Raw genomic sequence first — 19,555 nt, 5'->3', positions numbered from 1 at the left:
GTCATATTAGGCATCTAATTTTTTGTTGTCTCTTTCTTTTTGATATTTCTTATTTAGGTGAGGCAAGTTTCGAGATTATAGTGAACGACTCTTCGAGTCGTTTCCGGTACTCAACCGGCTATTTTTTTTCTCCTAGAGTGACCATTTTTTGCACACCAATTGCTGTTCAAAGTTTTTTTTATAAAATTGTATTCGAAAAGTTCAAAAATATCGTTTTGCATTAAAACGAGAGTGAAGCTAAGTTTGGTAAGAGAATGAAACCTTCAAGAAGCCAATGGGTATGTTCGGTGTAGGATGAGACATCAACTGTGTCCTTTTCACAGAATATGTCCACTTCGTCAGCTGTGTGCTGCCATGGTCCATAGGAGATAGTGCACCTTTGAGTGTCGTAAGGGAAATCTCGCACATCCATCGCACAGGTGCAAGTCAACACAACCGGTTGGAACCACATCGCCTTCCCATCATTCCTAGCAAACATTCCAATATTATTCTTCACTAACAGACATATTTCAAAACACATTCTACAGTGCTTTACACACAATCCGGAGTCAAAAACAAATGTTTAATCTTGTAAGATCTTGTAAGATCCTTAAAAGGTTATTAAAAAGTGTTATAAAACCATACAAGATTCTTACAATATTAACTTTTCCTTACAAATATCATAAACAAATAGTTTTTTTCTAACAGGATTCTGGGAAGAATAGGTTTTTCTGGTAAGATCCTGTATATGACGACGATAGACATTGACGATGATAGAAAATCTTGCGTATGAAAACGAAAATAAAAGAACTATTCTTTTGTTGAACCCCCCCCCCCCCCCCGCTGTTTTCAAACCCCCATTTACAAGTTGTGTGTGTTGTTATATAGCACATTACTAAGTAAAATAAATAGCACGCGGACCTAAAGGGGTGTAGAAGAAAGTTATATGCTCTCTAAGCCGGGGGGGGGGGGGGGCAGAATAGATCCGATTTATTAACTACGGAGACTTTTGAGTTGGGTAGAGGAAAACATTTTGACAACTGACTGGTATAAACGATACAGACGTTTGACAAAAATTGGCGCACATAAAACTTGTTTGTACAACCCCTGTATGATTGCTAACGACTCATCTATGTTTTATTACTTGTAAATCATAGATGTCGGTGTACAGTATATGATATCCGTGAACAGTTACCAGGATATCGTATAAGCTTGAGACAATTATGACACTATTATTAGTACTGGGAAACCATTTATGACTTGTATGATTACTGGAATTTTTGTATGCCCGGTAACCCGGGTATTGGTGACAGAAATTTAACCGAATTGTTTTTCCCAAAGCTGCAAGCGTATTTGAATTCTTATCGAGTAACATCTGTCAAAAATATTTTTAAAAACAAACTGTCTAATCATTCATTGAGTGAGTTTCTTGACAAAGAATTTCCAAATCTTATGAGTTCATGCGCGCAATAGATAAGATGTTTTAGTAAGATTTTTCCTTAAAAAACACTCTTAATTGTAAGATTTAGGTAATACTATCGAGAACTCCTAAATAAATTTTGTCATGAATTTAGGTCCAGGTTGAGGTCCCAGACCAAAAACCGATATGTCCTGACCGTCCCCGACGAAACATGTCTATGTCCAGACCATCCCAGACGGAAAGCACCTATGTCCAGACTTCCGTGCGGTCCAAACCATAATTCGCGCGCTCCAAAATAGAAAACTTGTGCGTTCATGTCCAGACTTTCGTGCGTTCAAAATTGCCTATGTCCAAACATTTGGTCTGGAATCTCAGCCTGAGGAGTAATATATATGATACAGTAGGAATATTTAGTATAAAACTAATTTTGTTAGACTGAGGTATTAAATTGAAATATGATTATTTAAAATTAAAAATTAGTTGTTATTTCCTCAAAAACTGAAACACCTAAAGCATTTTATCAGATCTGACTCGGAAAGCCTAACTTACTTGGGAAAGAAAATGCATAAGTAGTTTTCACAGAACAAAATAGAAAAGAATCCCGTCAGTTTAAAAATTCAATTTCTGGAAATGATTTTATATTAGCTAATTATGAGTAAAACATTTTGAACAAGGCATCACATAATCTGAACCTGACTCAGGCGTTGGTCTTGTTTGTTCAAATTAAACCCATATAATTAGCCGGGAAGCTAAATAAGGAATCAAAGCCTATTTTTCCATTTTGATTCTGGAAAGAGGGGAGTAGAAAGAGTTCGTAGCTAAGAATTTGAATCGTCGAGGGTTATTAGTTAACCAAATATATGCTTAACTCAACCACTTACGTAACTTTGATAGGAATGGCATCCTCATACATATTCGGGTCATACGAACTAACATCATTGAAGGGGAAAATGTCTGGTCTCCAAACTGAATTCATCTCAAATCTCAGAACACTCGCATCACCACTGTCGGCTAAGTTCCACTGGAGAATTTCATCGGTCCAGAACATACGTTGCCATAGCAACGTGGTCATGGTTTCTGCTTTTACGTCAAATCCTGACAGACGGTAGAGTGAGATACCAAAAGTTACGTTGACTGGTGTCTGGGTGGACTTGACAGGTCGGATGAACCGGCTGTATCCATCCAGAAGTGACTCCTGGACAGATGTCTTTTTATGGTAGTCTTCAACTTCTTCATCGCACAGGATTAGATGACTTAAGATAGATGCTAGCAAGATTTTACAAACCAACATTTTTAAACCGAAGTTACCGAAAATTTGAATTTGAGAAACTGACTTGAAGGTTAGTCACAAAATTTTGGTTCTAAAACTGAGTAACTATGTCAGTGAAATGTCTGCCAAATTAACAGATTTGAAAATACCGTTATGCTTACGGTGCTTTGTTGCTTTAGTTATTTGCTTTTGCTTTTGTTATTTTGTTTTGACCTGGTTATGTTATCTTGTTGAGATAATCTCATGGGCGGAGAGATCGGAAGAACACGATTTTGTACCAGCAGGTTTGCAATGTTTTTGCTCAAATTTGATGTACGTGTCATGAATATGTCATTAATAAAATTATTTTTAGATTACAACTGTTAGAGAAAAACATTTTGATAAGATTATAGGTTTGGAAGATTCAAAATTCAGGTATAGCCAAGTTATATTTAACAGAGAGTTATCAGAGGACAATAGCAAACATGATATGACACAAAAAGACCCAGATTTTATAGAACTCAATTGCTAAGAATTGCAATTTAGTTCATTTCAAGTGGGGGATAATTGTGAGGGCAAAGAAAATGTCAGTTGAATTTAATAGTTCAAGAAATAAGCTTCAGTTGAGAAAATTTTTGGGAAATATCTGTAAAAATAGTTTTTAGAGGCAAAATGAAATTAAATAAAATTGTAATTAAAGAGATTTTTTAATTAAGAAAATAAATAAAGCTAATTAAAGTGAAAACAGAGACAAATAAAATTGGCAAAGTTTTCTAAATCCATTCTCAAATCTTTTTTTAAAGTTTTCTTTTGGATTGTTTCCTCTCGACGATTTTTCAATGCATCAGATAGCATTAGTATTTCATAAGTAAGTCATTTGACAAGCGTGGACAAGAGTGATAATGAACGTTGGTAAAAACTACCACCTGAGAGTCACTGTTGTCCACATTTGCTCAAAAACAAACATCGTTGACTGATGTAGCAGAATTTTCAAATCGTGCAATTGGACGCAGGATCTGGTGCCCATTAGGTACTTCAGGGTTACTGCAGACCGTTTTAATTGTGTACTCGGTTTGCTCTTCCATACTACATGGTTCAGTCTTACTATCCAAGTCTCCAAAAAGCAGGCAACCCTACACTCAGAGTGGCTCCACTAAATCTTCAAAAGGTCGCGGCGATTGAAACTCTTAGAAACACTCGTTCGATCGCGTCAGCTGTTACCCTCTTTGATTTCCAAAATCAGAGAGACCAAAACTTAAACTTTTAGTTAGTAATTTTTCCATTGATCATATTTAAAGTAGGTCGGGAAATTGCGTTCAGGACCAGCAGCAGTGACAATTATTTTGTGGTAGCGTAGTTTAAACTCGATACTGTAACCGCGGACGACATTGAATTGTGAACAAAAGTGAATGAGCTTCGGTACCAACTAAGACCTGGTGTCATTGTTGTCCATTTTGCACAAAAAAAAACTATTGTGGACAAATGTATCGCGAGTTTCGAATTGTGACGCATATCTGAATTAGTTCTGTTTACTGTGCCACTATTGTACACACAATCTTACAACTGTACTCTTAACACATTGAAAATCACTGACTTTAAAAATCTCTGATATTTTTGATTAAATATACTAAACTAAATCTACTGAGTGAAACGTACCAACGTAATTTTCAGCATGGGACGATCTGATCATAGGTCTTTTTGAGGTGTGTGAATTCAACTTGGACTATATTGATATCGTACTCGCAGCAAAGCAGTTGCTCCTAATTCATCAGTGTATATTGTTTCTTTCTCATTTTACTCGGCGTAAAAGTTTTAAGCCCCTAATACGGTAAAATGTCATAGGGGATAATAAACGACGCAACATTGAGCCAACTAGTTTTTCCACTTTGAACATTTTCACCTGTTCAAACTGTTCAAACTGAAGGATGTTATTATTAATCCATGCAACTTTGCACAGACCTTTGTCAATGTTTACCATTCGGTCACCATTTGACTCTGCAACTGTGACAGTAAATACTTCAAAATGAAAACAACTAAAGTGTTCATAATTTTAAGTTTGTTTTGTTAGTTTGATAGATCTGAATCAAATATTTACCTTATTAAGGCCAATGATGCGCGGGCAGATTTGGACTGAAAGAGATCACAACTACGCAAATTCCATCCGCCCTCTGCAATTATAATATATAATTCTACCGCCAACAGTTGAAAATTGTTTGTTGTTGAGAAATTTTGTTCAGGAAATGGACAGAAAAAATGTCAGAATAAATATTAAGCAACAAATATTAACTGGTAATATTGATTTTAGAATAAACCTCGTATCATTTTATTGTTCGATAATTGACGGTAAGTCGGTTACAATTAAAATCTTTAATTTCTCAACAAGAACATAATAGCAAATATTTCAATTATATAGTACGTAATTTTTCACCAACGTCTCTGGTAATATAAAATTCAGCAGAATTTAATTTGATTTTCTTTATCAAATTATAAAAGGTATAGGAAAATGGAATAAGCTTATTTATAAGCAATACGGGACCTCAATATAAGTGTTCGTGTCAGAAAATTTTTCGACAATCTTCCAAGTTGTAGCCCTCGTTCAAAATGAGTCGCAAAAATAAAACCATTAAGAAAACTTTTACTTTTTGCCATGTTTTTTTTTCAAACCATTAGGATGTTTTTCGTTAACTTTATATTGAACATCGGATATAGTTGTTATCTTCAGCTTTGTTTTTTATTAAACAAAAATTAGGATCGCAGAATTTAAAAATCTGATTTTTTTCTAGTTTAAAAATTAATTTTCTTGCTGCAACGTTGTAGTTTCTAAACATGTAACGCTTCTAAATTGGAAGTGAAATAAAGATTTCCAGTTCGCATCTCAAAGAATACGTTGTATTTAACATCTTATAATTTTAACATAGATGAAGCTTCTGTTCGCACTTGGCGTGTTGGTTCCCCTGTCTCTGGCAGCAGTTCCTCTTTCCATAGAGAGGGACGAACATGCAGAACTGTTCACAGCATGGAAACACAAGTACAACAAGGAGTATGACACTGTTGCAGAGGAAGTGGCCAGGTTCAATATCTGGAAAGACAACCTGGAGCTGGTGAGTACCTAGTCCAGGACCAACAGCTTCAATATCTCAATATCTCAAACCCTTTTGCAATTTGCTTCTGACACCAAATTTCCTCGTTTACCCTCCTTTATCTTTGCTTAACCGTATAAGGAATTTTCAATAGATTTTTCATTTTCTTTCTTCCAAAAATTTCTGCGTTTAGTATCAGTATAACTTTGACTTACCTCCTGATTTTTGGATATTCTTTTCATGTTTCGTCCTCGTTTAATATTGTTGCAGCTTGTCTTAATCGGCAGAGGATTCATCAATAGATTTTCCAATTTCATTCTCTCCCTAAAATTCCTTGTTTAGCAACCTTTTAACTCCGCTTAACCGCGTTAAGCTCTTTCAGGCCAGTAGATTTGAAGCACAGCCCTTCACAGCCTGCCTTGATGTGTTAAAAATCCATGTAAACTCCTTTCGATTTTTAAAAGTCAACGGTTACTAAAACTAGTGACTAATGGTTTACCATGCAAATTAAAGCAACAAAATTCCTCTCATTTATGGGTAAAACAAAAAATTTTTCTGCAAAAGTTTTGAAACGCCAAATTCTTCTCGAAAGCTAAGCCTCGAAGTATTACAAAAACACAATAGAAAATAACATAGTGAATTGACAGATTGCCCAAAGCGCTTTAGTAATATTCAATTTGGTGACCCGTAGCATCAATTAACCCCAATCAAAATCAGTTTCAAGTTAAAAATGAAAGTTTTGACATAAAAACTTTTAATGGTTTATCTTGTAAGATTCGTACAAGATAAGCGTCTGGTTCTTGCATCTTGCAAGATAAACAGTGTTTGCAAAGATCTTAGAAGAAAAACATTAAATGCATTAATCTCATAAGATAACAGTTGGAGTTCGATTGGGTGAGTTGATAAAATGAAGTCATTAAGATTAAATTCGAGTATGCTCTTCTAGTTATCGACAAACTTAGGACATACTCCAACATTTTGAGGTAAAAAATATTTCGTAAATATAAAATAACTTCTTTTTGTGATAAAAGTCTTGTACTCTGAAAATGAAAACGAAAAGAACACCCCGTACTGAGCCTCCAGAGACCATCAGGCCTGATTCAGAAAAAGATCAGGCAAGGTCCCAGGCCTGATTCAGAGTCTGATCATGTCAAATACAAGGTTGCTAAGAGAACACTCCAGAGTCGATCTCTGAAGTTTCTATTGACAGAGAAAAATCAAGACTTGGGGGTCACTGCCCCTCATTCTGCGAAAACATTACATGTTTGTGTAAATGAACTCATGAAGAGACAGGCTATTGCTTAACGCACATTTTGATTATTACTCTGTTTTGATTATTATCCGATTGCGTCCATTTTTCGGTTCCATTGCGTTGACCGAAAGTCGACTGTCAAGTCTATGGAATGCAAGAGGGAAAGTTTACTTAATGGAGTATTTTTCACTGCCGTGATCTGAGACGCCTCAAGTTGACTTCACAAATTGAAATTTTAACTGCTATCATCTGACAGTTCATTTAATTGTCCAAAAAACATACGATCGGATTAGTTGTCAGGAATCGATATTAATCGCGCTCAATATGCTACAATGGTTCAACTACTAAAAGTGATTTAATAATTTCAATTTTCAACTATTTTTAGGTCATGTCTCACAACGCCCGATACGACTTGGGTCTGGAGACTTTCTTCTTGGGAATGAACATCTTCGCAGACATGCGAAATGACGAGTTTGTCGCCCAGAAGACAGGCTACCGAACCTCTGTCAAGTCCAGAGTTCCAGACCACACTCCAATGGCTAGATCAGTGCCCGCTTCCATTGACTGGAGGGACTATGGCTACGTGACTGGTGTCAAAGACCAGGGATCGTGCGGAAGCTGTTGGTCTTTCTCGACCACTGGTGGTATTGAGGGACAGCACATGAATGCCACTGGTTAGAATGCATACTATAGTTTTACTTCTGTTCGCTTTTTGTCCATATACTAGCTAGTGTAACTTGCAATAAAATTTTTTAAATTTTTCTGACAACTTTGTCAAGATCCACATTAAAAAATACATAATTATAGGCCTTCTTCGTCAACTGATCAACCTTGATCAAGTGTATTTTTAGTCTTCTGTGTGATTTCCGTAATCGCTCTACAATTCTAACTGCCTGCAAACATCAGAACAAATAAGTCCTGCAAAGGTATATGAACCTCATTCGAATGAACAGAACTAAGTTAGCAAATAAATTTTGATTGGGGAGAAAATGGCAATACTTCACAGTTTTAGTATCCATCCGTAGTAATCATATAGTTATAGTACTATAGTGTTGTGAAGACCAACAGCGCCTAAAAAAATTTGTGGATATCAAAATTCTCGTTGCGACCTCAAAGGCATTTTTTGCAGTTACCAATTATACATCACTTGAGAAATTTAAGAATACAGAATACAGCGTTAAGATTTTACCAAATTGTCATCATTACAAGAGGGAATAGTTCATCTAAAAATAAACTTCAAAATGCCTCAATTTTGGATTTTATTAATGCACGGCATACTTTTTTCACTTTTGCCACATTTTCAAGAAACTGGAGCTCAAAATTCACATCAATGAACAGTCCATTTTAGATGTCAGATATATTTGAAAAATTTTCTTTTAAGTGTTGATTTTCAAGGCCGCCTCCAGACAAATTTATTTTGGTTAAAAGACACGTCAAAAAGATGTAACTATAATTGAATGTTTAAGGAACCCTTGTGAGTTTGAGCGAGGAACAGTTGGTGGAATGCGACACCACAAACTATGGTTGCAATGGAGGCAACATGAACGTGGCCATTGAGTATCTCGAGGACCACGGATGTATCTCAGAGGCTGACTACCCCTACACTTCTGGTGAAGGTGAGGTAGGATCCTGCAAGGCCGCTGGCAAAGACATCGCTGCCACCGTGTCTGGATACGTCCCCATACCCTCCGGAAACGAGGAAAAACTGAAAGAGGCTGTCGGTGGCGTTGGACCTTGTTCAGTTGCAATTGATGCCAGCAATTATAGCTTCCAGTTTTACAGCGGAGGTGTCTATTACGAACCCTCCTGCAGTTCCTACTTCCTGGATCACGGAGTTCTGGCGATTGGGTATGGCAACTACCAGGGGTCCGACTACTGGCTGGTGAAGAACAGCTGGGGTACTAGCTGGGGACTGGACGGATACATCATGATGTCAAGGAACAGAAACAACAACTGCGGAATTGCCACAGATTCCCTGTACCCAGTCGTATAAACTTAATAACCAGTATCAATAATCACTTAAACTGATAACTTATGATAGCTATTTTGACTACTTGCTATTTGCATTGACATTTTGACTGATTACAATCAACTTTTTTAACCTGAAATTTTAAGACAAAGTCAGTGTTTAACTGCCTTATAAAGCAAACTAATTTATTCCAAATCATTTTTTTAAAAAAAACTTAATTGTATTGTGTTAGAAAAACTAAAAACAATTACATGATAACAACAATAATAACAAAAATCGAACAATTTCTTTTATTGTTCTTTCTACAATTGAAAAGGAGAAACTCATAACTATCTCTCAAAGAAATTCCCCTACAATGTTTGTGATGATAATAGTATCTATATAAGGATAACCATCATATCTATGTTGGTTGCATGGTAAATTTACCCACTTCCTGTTTACCCAATGCCATTATACCCCCATCTCATTAGATCCGATGCCATTATACTCAATGCACTTTGATTTTTCTGCTGTGGGGGGCGTAAGGTACATGTTTTGATTGATGGTAGATAGGTAGGTTGGGGATGGTATGAACGCGTGGGTCTCGGTTTCGCAAAATGACTTTCCGACTTAAGATAGGTAAAGGGATATGCCATTAGTTTAAACAGCGAGGAGCAACGGTTATGGAGAAAAGATTTTTCAAAATAACATATTGACCTTCAATTTAACAGCAGCTCCTTGTAAAGTAATTTGAAAACTGTGCTACTGTTTTGGTCAAATAACAGAAATCAATGTTCAAAAACAAAAATCAATGGTCGAGATGAAAAGAAGTCAAGAAGAAACAAAAAATAGCTATTAGATTACTCGAAACGAATAGAAAGGTCGCGCAAAATAATGTTAAAATTTACCTTACCTTAGTCCGAAATATTAAAAAAAATATGATTAAAATTGATTGCCTAATAACGCTAGAGATTTTTTTATAACTGATATTTCAGTTTCATAGGAGGTTCTAGTTGGGAGAGGGGGTGGAGTTGGGTGGCGTCAATTTGTGGTGCTGCCTGTAGCTTGGATAAGGAGAACAAACGATGAGGAGGAAGGTAAGTGGGGGGGGGGGGTTCTCCGTAGATTGCCGCAAAGAGAATTTCAGAATTCTATGGGATTCGATCTTCAGAAAATTATTTTTATTTAGATTTTTATCGGCAAGTTCTAGTGACTGTTCACCAGAAACTAAGCTACTGTTGAAGTAAAATAATCGGAAAACGTCAACGTTCAAAAACGAAGAAGTGAACGTTCAATTCACGACATTTTTGCTCGAACTAAAAAATCTCAATATTATTAATAGTTTTCCTCAAGTGATGAAAACCTATCAAATACCGAAACCTCTTTTTAGTCGCAAGAACTTTTAGATTGCCAAAACTCCTCTTCGAGTTGTTAAAACTAGTAGATTTCAGTTACCACCATTCGGGTCGCAAATACGTGTCATACGGAGCTGCACTTCAATTGCATAAGAACAAAAATTAGGTAAAAGCATGAGATACCACATTTCGTGAAAAGCCTGAATACATTTTGTTGACAAAAACAGAAGCCATTGCTCAAAAAAAAATTAAAAATTCTGAACAAGTCTTGAAGAACCTGCAAAACAAAAAATCATTAAAAAAAACTTTTCACTTGGCCGACCTAAATCAACACTTTAAAAAAAACAAGACACCAGAAGTTAATTGTCTAGTGAAACTAAAGAAAGACTAAAAACGCACACACGGTTAAGTAAATTGCGGCTAGTTGATGGGGAGGTTAGAGTGGATGCCCTTTTGTCGGTTCCGGACAAATCGGTTCGAGGTTCAGGTAGGTGGGGGTCAATGTGTGGGGGAGTAAATTGGAGGCAGGAGGGGTTGTTTTAGGGGAAGGTAAGGGGGATTGTCCGCAGGTTGCCCACAGGAGCCACTGTTATGGGATTCATGCTTCTCAAACTTATTTTTTACCTTGACTGTACATAAGTAACCTAGTAACACTTAGGTACCAACTAAGCTGCTATTAAAGCAAAATGTTTGAAAAACTGTTATTGTTCAAAAAGAAAGAAGTGAAAGCTCAAGTCACGCAAATTTGCTTTAACTATAAAAAAGCTCTAGATTATCAATACTTTTATTCGTGTTGTGAAAACCTGAACAATTACAAAACTCCTTTTTGAGTTCCAAGAACATTTAGTATACCAATACTCCTCTTCGAGTTGTAAAAACTTGTAAAATTCAATTCCAACCACTCAAAATGCAAAAAAGTATGCAAACAAATGAAGAAAATCATTCTCAAAGACATTTTCACATACCTTACAGAACTGTTTAAAATTTGTTGACAAAAACGGGGCATTGTCATACGAAGCAGCATTTCAAAAGCAACAGAACAAAACAATTAGGTACAAGCATGAGATCCAACTGTTTGTGCAAACTCATGCAAGTAAATTGAAAAACCTGAATAAATTGTGTTAAAAAAACAAAAATCGATGTTCGATAGAAGTTGAAATTTCTGAACAAGTCATGAGAAAGCTGAAAAATAAAAAAGATTTGAAGAGTTGGCTATTAACTATTCACTTGGCTGAACTCAATCAGAACTATCAGAAAAAAAAAGAACGAGAAACCAAAAGATAATATTCTAGTGAAACTATTGCATGCCTTTAAAAGAAGCAGACATGATTATTTTTTTTTTGGGGGGGGGGGGTGGTTGCGGCTAGTTGAGAAGGTTAAAGGGGTGCCCTGTTGTAGGTACGAGCAGATAGTTTTGAAGGGTAGGTTGATGGGGGTCGGTGTTTTTGGAGGGGTAATTTGGAGGGAGGAGGGGTTGTTGAGGAGGAAGGTAAGTGGGGGTCCGTAGACTGCCCTGATTTTGTTCGTGTTGGGGAAAATCTGTACAATACCGAAGCTTTTTTTGAGTGGCTAAGACCTTTAGAATGCCAACACTCCTCATTGTGTAGAATTCAATTACTACCAATCGAAACGCAATAATGTATGCAAATCAGAAAAGAAAATATTTCTCAAAGACCATTTCCCATACCTTCAAAAACTAACAAAAATTTGTTCAAAAAACAAAAAAAAACTTTTTCGCAATTATTCTAGCCATTCAAGGGAGATGACAATAAATGATAGAGCAATTTAGTGTGCTTTAAGCATCCGTAGATGGTTTCAACTAGTAAAACTAAATTGTTGATTGTTTTATAAGTTTTTCAAAACACCCGAGTGCCCAAAGAAACGAATGAAATAGGCAAAAGATAATTTTGTCCAGTCTGAGAACGCAAAAAAATTAATGTCTAACTCGTTTATTAGCTTAAGCAATAATGTGAAAAAATTTCAAAGCATGAGTTTCTAAGTCATATAATACAACTAATAACCCTCGCTATCGTATCAGAAAAGTGTACAAAATTATTTGAAATATAAATGAGATCAATTACAAAATTCTGTCAACTTTAAATAAACACATTTTGTACAATTTGGAGAAAATTCGCCTATTTTTTGCAGCTTCAGGTATTTTGTTTATCTGTTTTTGCTTTGTGAGAACTTTGTCACTTGGTTTGAGGCAAACTTTTTTTTCAAAATGGTGATTGTTTCTTCTATTTAGCCTAAAAAATTGTCTCTGAGGTGTAACCAAGAAATAAGCAACTTCATATTGATGATTATCATTTATTCATTTGCAAAACTTTTGCAACAGAACAAAACAATTAGGTAAAAAGCGTGAGATACCGCCTTTCGTGCAAACTCATGCGACTAAAATGAAAAGCCTGGCTATCGTATCGGAACAGTGTAAGAATTATTTGAAAAACAAATGAAATCAATTGCAATATTCTGTCAAATTTAAATAAAAACATTTTGTGCAATTTGGAAAAAAATACACCTATATTTTGCAGCTTCAGAAATTTTGTTTTCCTGTTTTTGTTTTTAGAGAACTTTTTCACTTAGTTTGAAGTAATTTTTTTTCAAAAATGGTGATTGTTTCTTCTATTTAGCCTAAAAAATTGTCTCTGAGATGTAACCAAGAAAATAGCAACTTCGTCCTGATGATTATTTATTCATTTGCAAAACTTTGTTGCAATGTTACGCCTGAAATGTTATCAGAGAACTGTTTTTTTTCTTTAGTTCACTCTTTTTACTCATTGCAGAGAAAATGTTGCAAAGTAACGAGCTGGGGTTCCCCTTTGTAACGAAAACCAGATTGATTATAAAGATAGCATGTTCAATGTTCCCTTTCATGTTTAGATTACGTTATCTTCAGATTTAATAGAAAACCAACCAAATTAGGTCCTCAAAAAAACCAAATTAGGTCCTCAAAAACAGATAAAAGCCGTAATCATTTTGAATGGAGATAAGTCTCCTCTTTCGGAAGGTATATTCATTTAATGCAATTGCAACTCCAAACATTCAAAATAGCGCAATTAACGAAATGTGATTGAAGACTAGCGAACTTGTTGAAACTTGCCTGTAAAACTTCCGATGGTGAAAAACATAGGGGCAGCGGAATAGAACAGCTCTAAAGTATGTCTGACTTGTATATACATACTATCTACTCATGACATAATTTAGAGGTAGTTACCATCTTTTATAAATAGTTACCATATTTTTTGCAGTTACCGTCGCACGCAAAAAAGGCGTGTATTTCACAAAAAGTTCTCTAAACCAGATGGTCGTTGAACAATTCGCTTTCAAGGATTTCAAAAGTTAGTCGTATAAAAGCAAGTACTTAATGTATGCGTGCGCATCATTTGAGTCTCACGGCCAAAATATCTCTGGTCAAATACGACAGCATCCATAATTGAAGTTTGATCTCATATCGAAAGAAAGATTCTCAGGCAAGAATTTGGTCTAGACATTCCGATTTATTGTTTGTTTTGAAAGGTCAATGCTTTGGCCAACTTCGCAAAGCGAATTTCCGCCCGACATAATTCGTCCGTAAGTTCTTCATAACGAAAGATCATAACAGAACGGAAACAGCGTTTAAACAATAGATTTAAGGGAAACAACGTTTAAATAATAAACAATAATTAAATAAGTTAAAGTTGCCTACTAAGCTGAGCAGGACAATCATTTGGAGATTTTTCGCCTTAAGAGTAAGTTGAAAGTAATATTGCAAGAAAAGAACCTCGCTAGCAATATCATAAAAAAACGAACCGACATTAATAGTCTTGTGAGAGCATTGTCGAAAAGGTAACTATCAAAATGTTATTCTTTTCTACTACTCGGGGAACTTTAATTTTTTGTTCTCGCTTGCCCCAGTCCTAAAGGAAAATTTAACGCTCACAGTAATTTAGATTACAGCACGTGAAAACATTTCTTTCATCAACATTGACCAGGAATATTGTGTGGTTAGTTCAGAAATCTTTTTTAACTGCCAGGAAAAGTAATCCAACTCAGAAACTTTCTTCATACAAAGAAATCAAAATTCCTATTTAGAACGCTCAAATGTCTATAACACGACGACTCTACACGGATAAGGTAATAATACCATTTAGTAGAGGAAAGTAACCAAAGAGATTCTAACTTTTAAGCTAAGATGAACTCAAGGCTTCTTGTTCAAATATTTTTAATGTTGTTTCTGATTTGTTTTCTTGTTATGTAGATGAAGCTTCTGTTCGCACTTGGCGTGTTGTTTCCCCTGTCTCTGGCAGCAGTTCCTCTTTCAATAGAGAGAGACGAACATGCAGAACTGTTCACTGCATGGAAACACAAGTACAACAAGGAATATGACACTGTTGCAGAGGAAGTGGCCAGGTTCAATATCTGGAAAGACAATTTGCAAGTGGTGCGTTGTTTAGTCTCGAACTCCATAAGAAGTATATTGCTGTTATCTAAAACACTCACGAGCAAATTTAAGAGATTCTAGAGTGCAAAATTTCCAGATACGGTACCAAGTTTAAAAAGTTGCAATTCTGGCTAACATCCCGACCACGAATTCCAGATTTTCCAAGTAATTTCTCTAGAGTCATGTAAAAAAATATTTCGGATGGTTTTAAAGTCGCAAATTTTTAGGTCATGTCTCACAACGCCCGATACGAATTGGGTCTGGAGACTTTCTTCTTGGGAATGAACATCTTCGCAGACATGCGAAATGACGAGTTTGTCGCCCAGAAGACAGGCTACCGAACCTCTGTCAAGTCCAGAGTTCCAGACCACACTCCAATGGCTAGATCAGTGCCCGCTTCCATTGACTGGAGGGACTATGGCTACGTGACTGGTGTCAAAGACCAGGGATCGTGCGGAAGCTGTTGGTCTTTCTCGACCACTGGTGCTCTCGAAGGACAGCACAAGAGGGCTACTGGTGAGTGCTTACCTCTATCAGTATAGCAGCGAAGCTATCTTCATTTAATTATAATTTTACGTAATTCTCCGAGTCAACATTAGTTAAGGGATCAGGCTAAAATCCAAACTTGAGGAGCAGCAACTGTCCTTAAAGCTCCATTCATGCTCACAACATTTAACGAGAAAAAAAATCAATTCATGATATACCGCCAAAAACACAATCAAAAGTTGCCAGCAATGTTTAATAGAAAATAACACAAGAAAACATAGAAAAATCAATTTTAAACGAAAAAAAGGTAAATTGAAAATGTGATTAACAAAGTTGTCTGAAACAACATTATAACTAGAGAAACAAGACACTCAACGTTTTCAAAACAATGAAGTCGTATGGAATTTAAATTATTTAACTCTATTTAGATATATTTCTTGAGTTTCAAAGGCAAGATTACAATGGGCGCTTTCTTGTTTAAAAAATATCAAGAATCATTTCAATTTCTTCACACATTTGTGCGCTCATTTCTGCTTGTTTTGATTAGTTGAACTGTTCAAACGTTTCATTGAAACCATTTAATTTCAAAACTGAAAACACTTAAAACAATTCTAATGTAATGGTTTATTTCCTTTCATGTTTGAAAAATTTGCGGCAACAAAAATTAGAAACTCTTTTAATCAATTTAATGGCACATCAACGCATCTGTTTCTTTTGTTCTCGTAAAGAAAACAATAAATCATTCTTTAGCATCTGACTTAAATCAATATCATTAGTAATTAAAAGAACATATACATACGGTATAATAACGGTTTTAAGTAAAGAGCAACATAAATAAATTGAACAAAACATTTTTCTTTTAATCGCAAAACCAGAATATTCGACGAAATCAATATCAGAGCGTCGAATGACAAAGAATAGACAAAATTTCCAAAATTGTGGCACTGAAAGCGTTTATCAAAATTAAGGTCGAAATTTTATCAAGCTGTCATCAAAAAGGAACAAAGAGGCGTTATTTCATCTATTTAATTCCACTTTAAAATCCCTCAAGTTGAAACTTTTTATAACGAATAGCAAGCCCGTCCGTTTTAGATACCAAATATGGGGTTAAACAGCGTGGGATGTGAAGTGATGTCGGTAGAAATAGAAAGGACAACAAAAGGGACACCGTTTGATAAACTAATATGATAATGGATCAATGAATTGAGTGTTTAAGGAAAGTTGGTGAGTTTGAGCGAAGAGCAGCTGGTTGACTGTGACACAACCAACTATGGTTGTGATGGTGGATTCATGGCTGCTGCCTTCAAATACCTCGAGAAACACGGATCAATCTCCGAAGCTGACTACCCCTATACAGCTGGTGACGGCCAGAAAGGAATCTGCCAGGAATCTGGCAAGGATATTGCTGCAAATGTATCTGGATATGTCCCTCTACCCCATGGAAATGAGGGCAAACTGAAGGAGGCTGTCGGTACCGTTGGACCGTGCTCAGTTGCTATTGATTCCAATCATAAAAGCTTCCAACTGTATAGCGGAGGTGTCTACTACGAATCAGCATGCAGACCAGACTACTTAACCCATGCACTTCTGGCGATTGGGTATGGCAACTACCAGGGGTCCGACTACTGGCTGGTGAAGAACAGCTGGGGTACTAGCTGGGGAATGGACGGATACATCAGGATGTCGCGAAACAAGAACAACAATTGTGGAATTGCGAATGAGGCAGGCTACCCAGTTGTGTGAACATACCCATGCTACTAGCATTACACTGATTTTAAACAAATTCATGGACTGTTGAATTCGATTTTGCGCATTAAAGTTTTACAGCTTAAAATTTACAATATTCTTACAAATACTTTATTTAGATGAAGTTTTCACAAATTTACTTTATTGACTTCTCGTGTAAATTTTTCAAAGATTGTCATATAGCAACTGGTTGAGTTTACTTTGATAAGTAATTTTGCACTTCCCAACATCACATAACAGAAAGATAAGGCATATTAAATTTTTGTTCCGACCCACTTTAGTTGGGGGAGGAACTATATACTCAACCGGTTTTTTTGTTGAGTCAATTTTCGCCAATCGATGTACTCATCGTACCGGATTTTGAGTGGTATCATTGGAAAGCTTGTCAAACGCAGAATTTCAAATAAAAAAAACTATTGCGAATTCCGCTTTTTTCCAAGGAGTTACGGATGTTTAAATATTTGTGAATTTTCTTTGTTTTCTTATTTTTCGTAGATTTTGATTAAAATTTGATCAATTATCGCTAAGATATGATAAAACATGTTAACGACATTGTTCAACTGGATTCAAGGGTGGAAGGGAATTGTTTCTACTAACTGTTTTGGCAAACTTTTCAGCTAAATTTTTGAAAAATCAGCACTATTTCCATTTTTCTTCATAAAAAAGACAGCCAATATGCCTATTTGGCCCAGTTTATCAACACTGACCGGGGTTGCAGACAAAAATCAGCTGACACAAACTTCCTTTACTCTGGTATGGGCTAATTTTACCTCAGGTTCCACAGAAAGTTTTCTGGAAATAAAATTTCTGCGGTCTTTCGCAATATGTATATGAAAAACGCATAATTTTTGATGTATCACGAGTTTCGTTGCCCAAAAAACTATTACAGAATACTTCAGAACAATTACTTTTATTAGCAGCCTCGCAGCGGCAGCAAGTCCAGTTTTGGTCTCAACGTTTAGTTTTGCAATGAAAAAGGACTTGAGTTGTATTTTGGGTCTGAAACTCTGAACCAAATTTTGGATTTTTTTCATCCCAATTGCACGACAACATATTTTCCATCCAAAGGTTCACTTAACAAGAGGTTCCTTTATGTCTTAAATAAGGGTACAATAAACCCATACTGCGTTTTCTGAGTAAAGCTCATGATTTTTATTGAATCCGACAAATTGTTTTCGTAAAGTTATTCATAATGACTTCCTAAGATTTGGCAACTTTTGATGTTCATTTTGTTGCTTTATGACTGATTTCTTTTAATCATGTCTGTAATTCAGTATCTAAAGTTTTCAAATGATACATAATGCTTTTCTTTGTAAAAATAAATAAAAATCCCAAAATAATCATTTATTTATGATAAATTGACTTTTTGGTCAAATAAGCTATTTCGGTAAGATTTGCAACAGTTTGGATCTAAAGGAGTAGCGGAATGAGCTAGACCAGCTATGGTCTGGATTTGGCGTTTTGTAGTTCAGATACAATTTGGATTGTAATTAGAGGCGTTATATTTTTTCCAAATACTTTAGCATTTCTTGATTTTACATGTTACTTACAGACTGTTTGGTTTAAAATCAAGCCTCAATTATAGTCAAATGAAATATACGTTCAACGGAAGGTTAATAAATTTTTCAACAACTTCAACAGAAACCATATGGTTTTTCGGCCTCAACGACGTGTGCATAAAATTGTTCCTGATATCTTTGATATCTGTGGTAATGTGAATTTTTATTCAAGTTTTATGTTTTTCTTTGAAAGTTTATAGTAATGGAAAAAGGTAACTTTTGTTATCTTTCGATTTCAAACATTTTTCTGCATTCTTTAAGCGTAGCCTCATGAAAGAACGAGGTCACATTATATTTCAACTGATTAATATTGTCTTCTTAATTGCTGTATTTTCATTTAAAAACGCGTTTTCGGCATTGATTCTACGAATTTTTTGTATATTGTTAACATTTTCCAAATTCTGAGGTTCCCTTTGGTTGTCTTGTCCGATCATCTTGTATATGGCACTTTAATGGCAAGTGGAATAACAAATTATTGACCTTGATATAAAAATAGGTTATAATCAATAGTTTTAGTGATTAGATATTGATCTCACAGTCTTCGACACCGTTTCATTGCTAAATTGAAATGTTTTTTTAAATTATTGTCTGTTTTTATTGTTACTGTAGTCATATTTTGTTGTTACTGTAGTCAGAGATTCTGTGAAATGACAAATAGCAGTGGTTTCTTTGAGCTAAAAATGAACCATTGAGTGATTTCAGCTAATATTTAATAGCTTTCATATCTTTGAAATTAATTATTTTCAAAAAAAGTAGACACATTTTCTAACTAGGCTCCTTGTTGTTTTCTGTCTACTTTTAAATTATCATCAATGAAAACAGAACCAATATCGTTTCTGGTGAAATGCAAGTTGTTTGTTCTAGATAAAAGATAAATTTTTATCTCATGCTGTTTTCACTTGTTCATGAAGTTTATTTTTCAAAAGAATTGGATAGACATTGAGTTTTGTTTGGTGGTAATGCTTGTTGGTAGCATTTGATTTCGTTGCTTCTCTTGTATCTGACGCTCCTTAATGGTAACTATCATCAACCCTCTAAAGAGTTGTTGTTGCATTTGT

At 35.5% G+C, this 19,555-nt stretch overlaps 4 protein-coding genes across 4 annotated transcripts in view; 2 read left to right on the top strand and 2 right to left on the bottom strand.

The window, feature by feature from the left end:
- Nucleotides 1–2,886, bottom strand: part of LOC142335141 (neuronal acetylcholine receptor subunit alpha-3-like) — a 4,643-nt gene extending 1,757 nt beyond the window's left edge. Inside the window, exons 1-2 of the mRNA XM_075383505.1 lie at nucleotides 2,281–2,886; nucleotides 262–467 (exon numbers count right to left, since the gene is read on the bottom strand). Of these exons, the coding sequence (XP_075239620.1) occupies nucleotides 262–467; nucleotides 2,281–2,690 (616 nt within the window). The 5' untranslated portion in view covers nucleotides 2,691–2,886. The remainder of the gene's footprint in view (nucleotides 1–261; nucleotides 468–2,280) is intronic.
- The window catches only part of LOC142357020 (uncharacterized), a 210,491-nt gene that overhangs the window by 105,636 nt on the left and 85,300 nt on the right, over nucleotides 1–19,555 (bottom strand). The gene's annotated exons all lie outside the window — the stretch shown is intronic.
- LOC142334831 (digestive cysteine proteinase 1-like) lies at nucleotides 5,567–9,088 on the top strand. Its single transcript, XM_075383157.1, has 3 exons — nucleotides 5,567–5,749; nucleotides 7,366–7,654; nucleotides 8,447–9,088. Exons 1-3 carry the CDS (start codon nucleotides 5,567–5,569, stop codon nucleotides 8,971–8,973), a joined length of 999 nt encoding a protein of 332 aa, XP_075239272.1. The 3' UTR covers nucleotides 8,974–9,088.
- On the top strand, nucleotides 14,221–17,091 carry LOC142335140 (digestive cysteine proteinase 1-like). The gene is made up of 5 exons (XM_075383504.1): nucleotides 14,221–14,269; nucleotides 14,358–14,399; nucleotides 14,524–14,706; nucleotides 14,934–15,222; nucleotides 16,409–17,091. The coding sequence occupies exons 2-5, from the start codon at nucleotides 14,367–14,369 to the stop codon at nucleotides 16,933–16,935; spliced, it is 1,032 nt and encodes a 343-aa protein (XP_075239619.1). The 5' UTR covers nucleotides 14,221–14,269; nucleotides 14,358–14,366; the 3' UTR covers nucleotides 16,936–17,091.

Source organism: Convolutriloba macropyga, chromosome 2 (assembly GCF_964194025.1).
Source record: "Convolutriloba macropyga chromosome 2, txConMacr16.3, whole genome shotgun sequence".
In the NCBI taxonomy this organism is placed as follows: Eukaryota; Metazoa; Xenacoelomorpha; order Acoela; family Convolutidae; genus Convolutriloba; species Convolutriloba macropyga.
The sequence above is the reverse complement of the archived record's forward strand: the minus strand, read 5'-3'. Positions and strand labels throughout refer to the sequence as shown.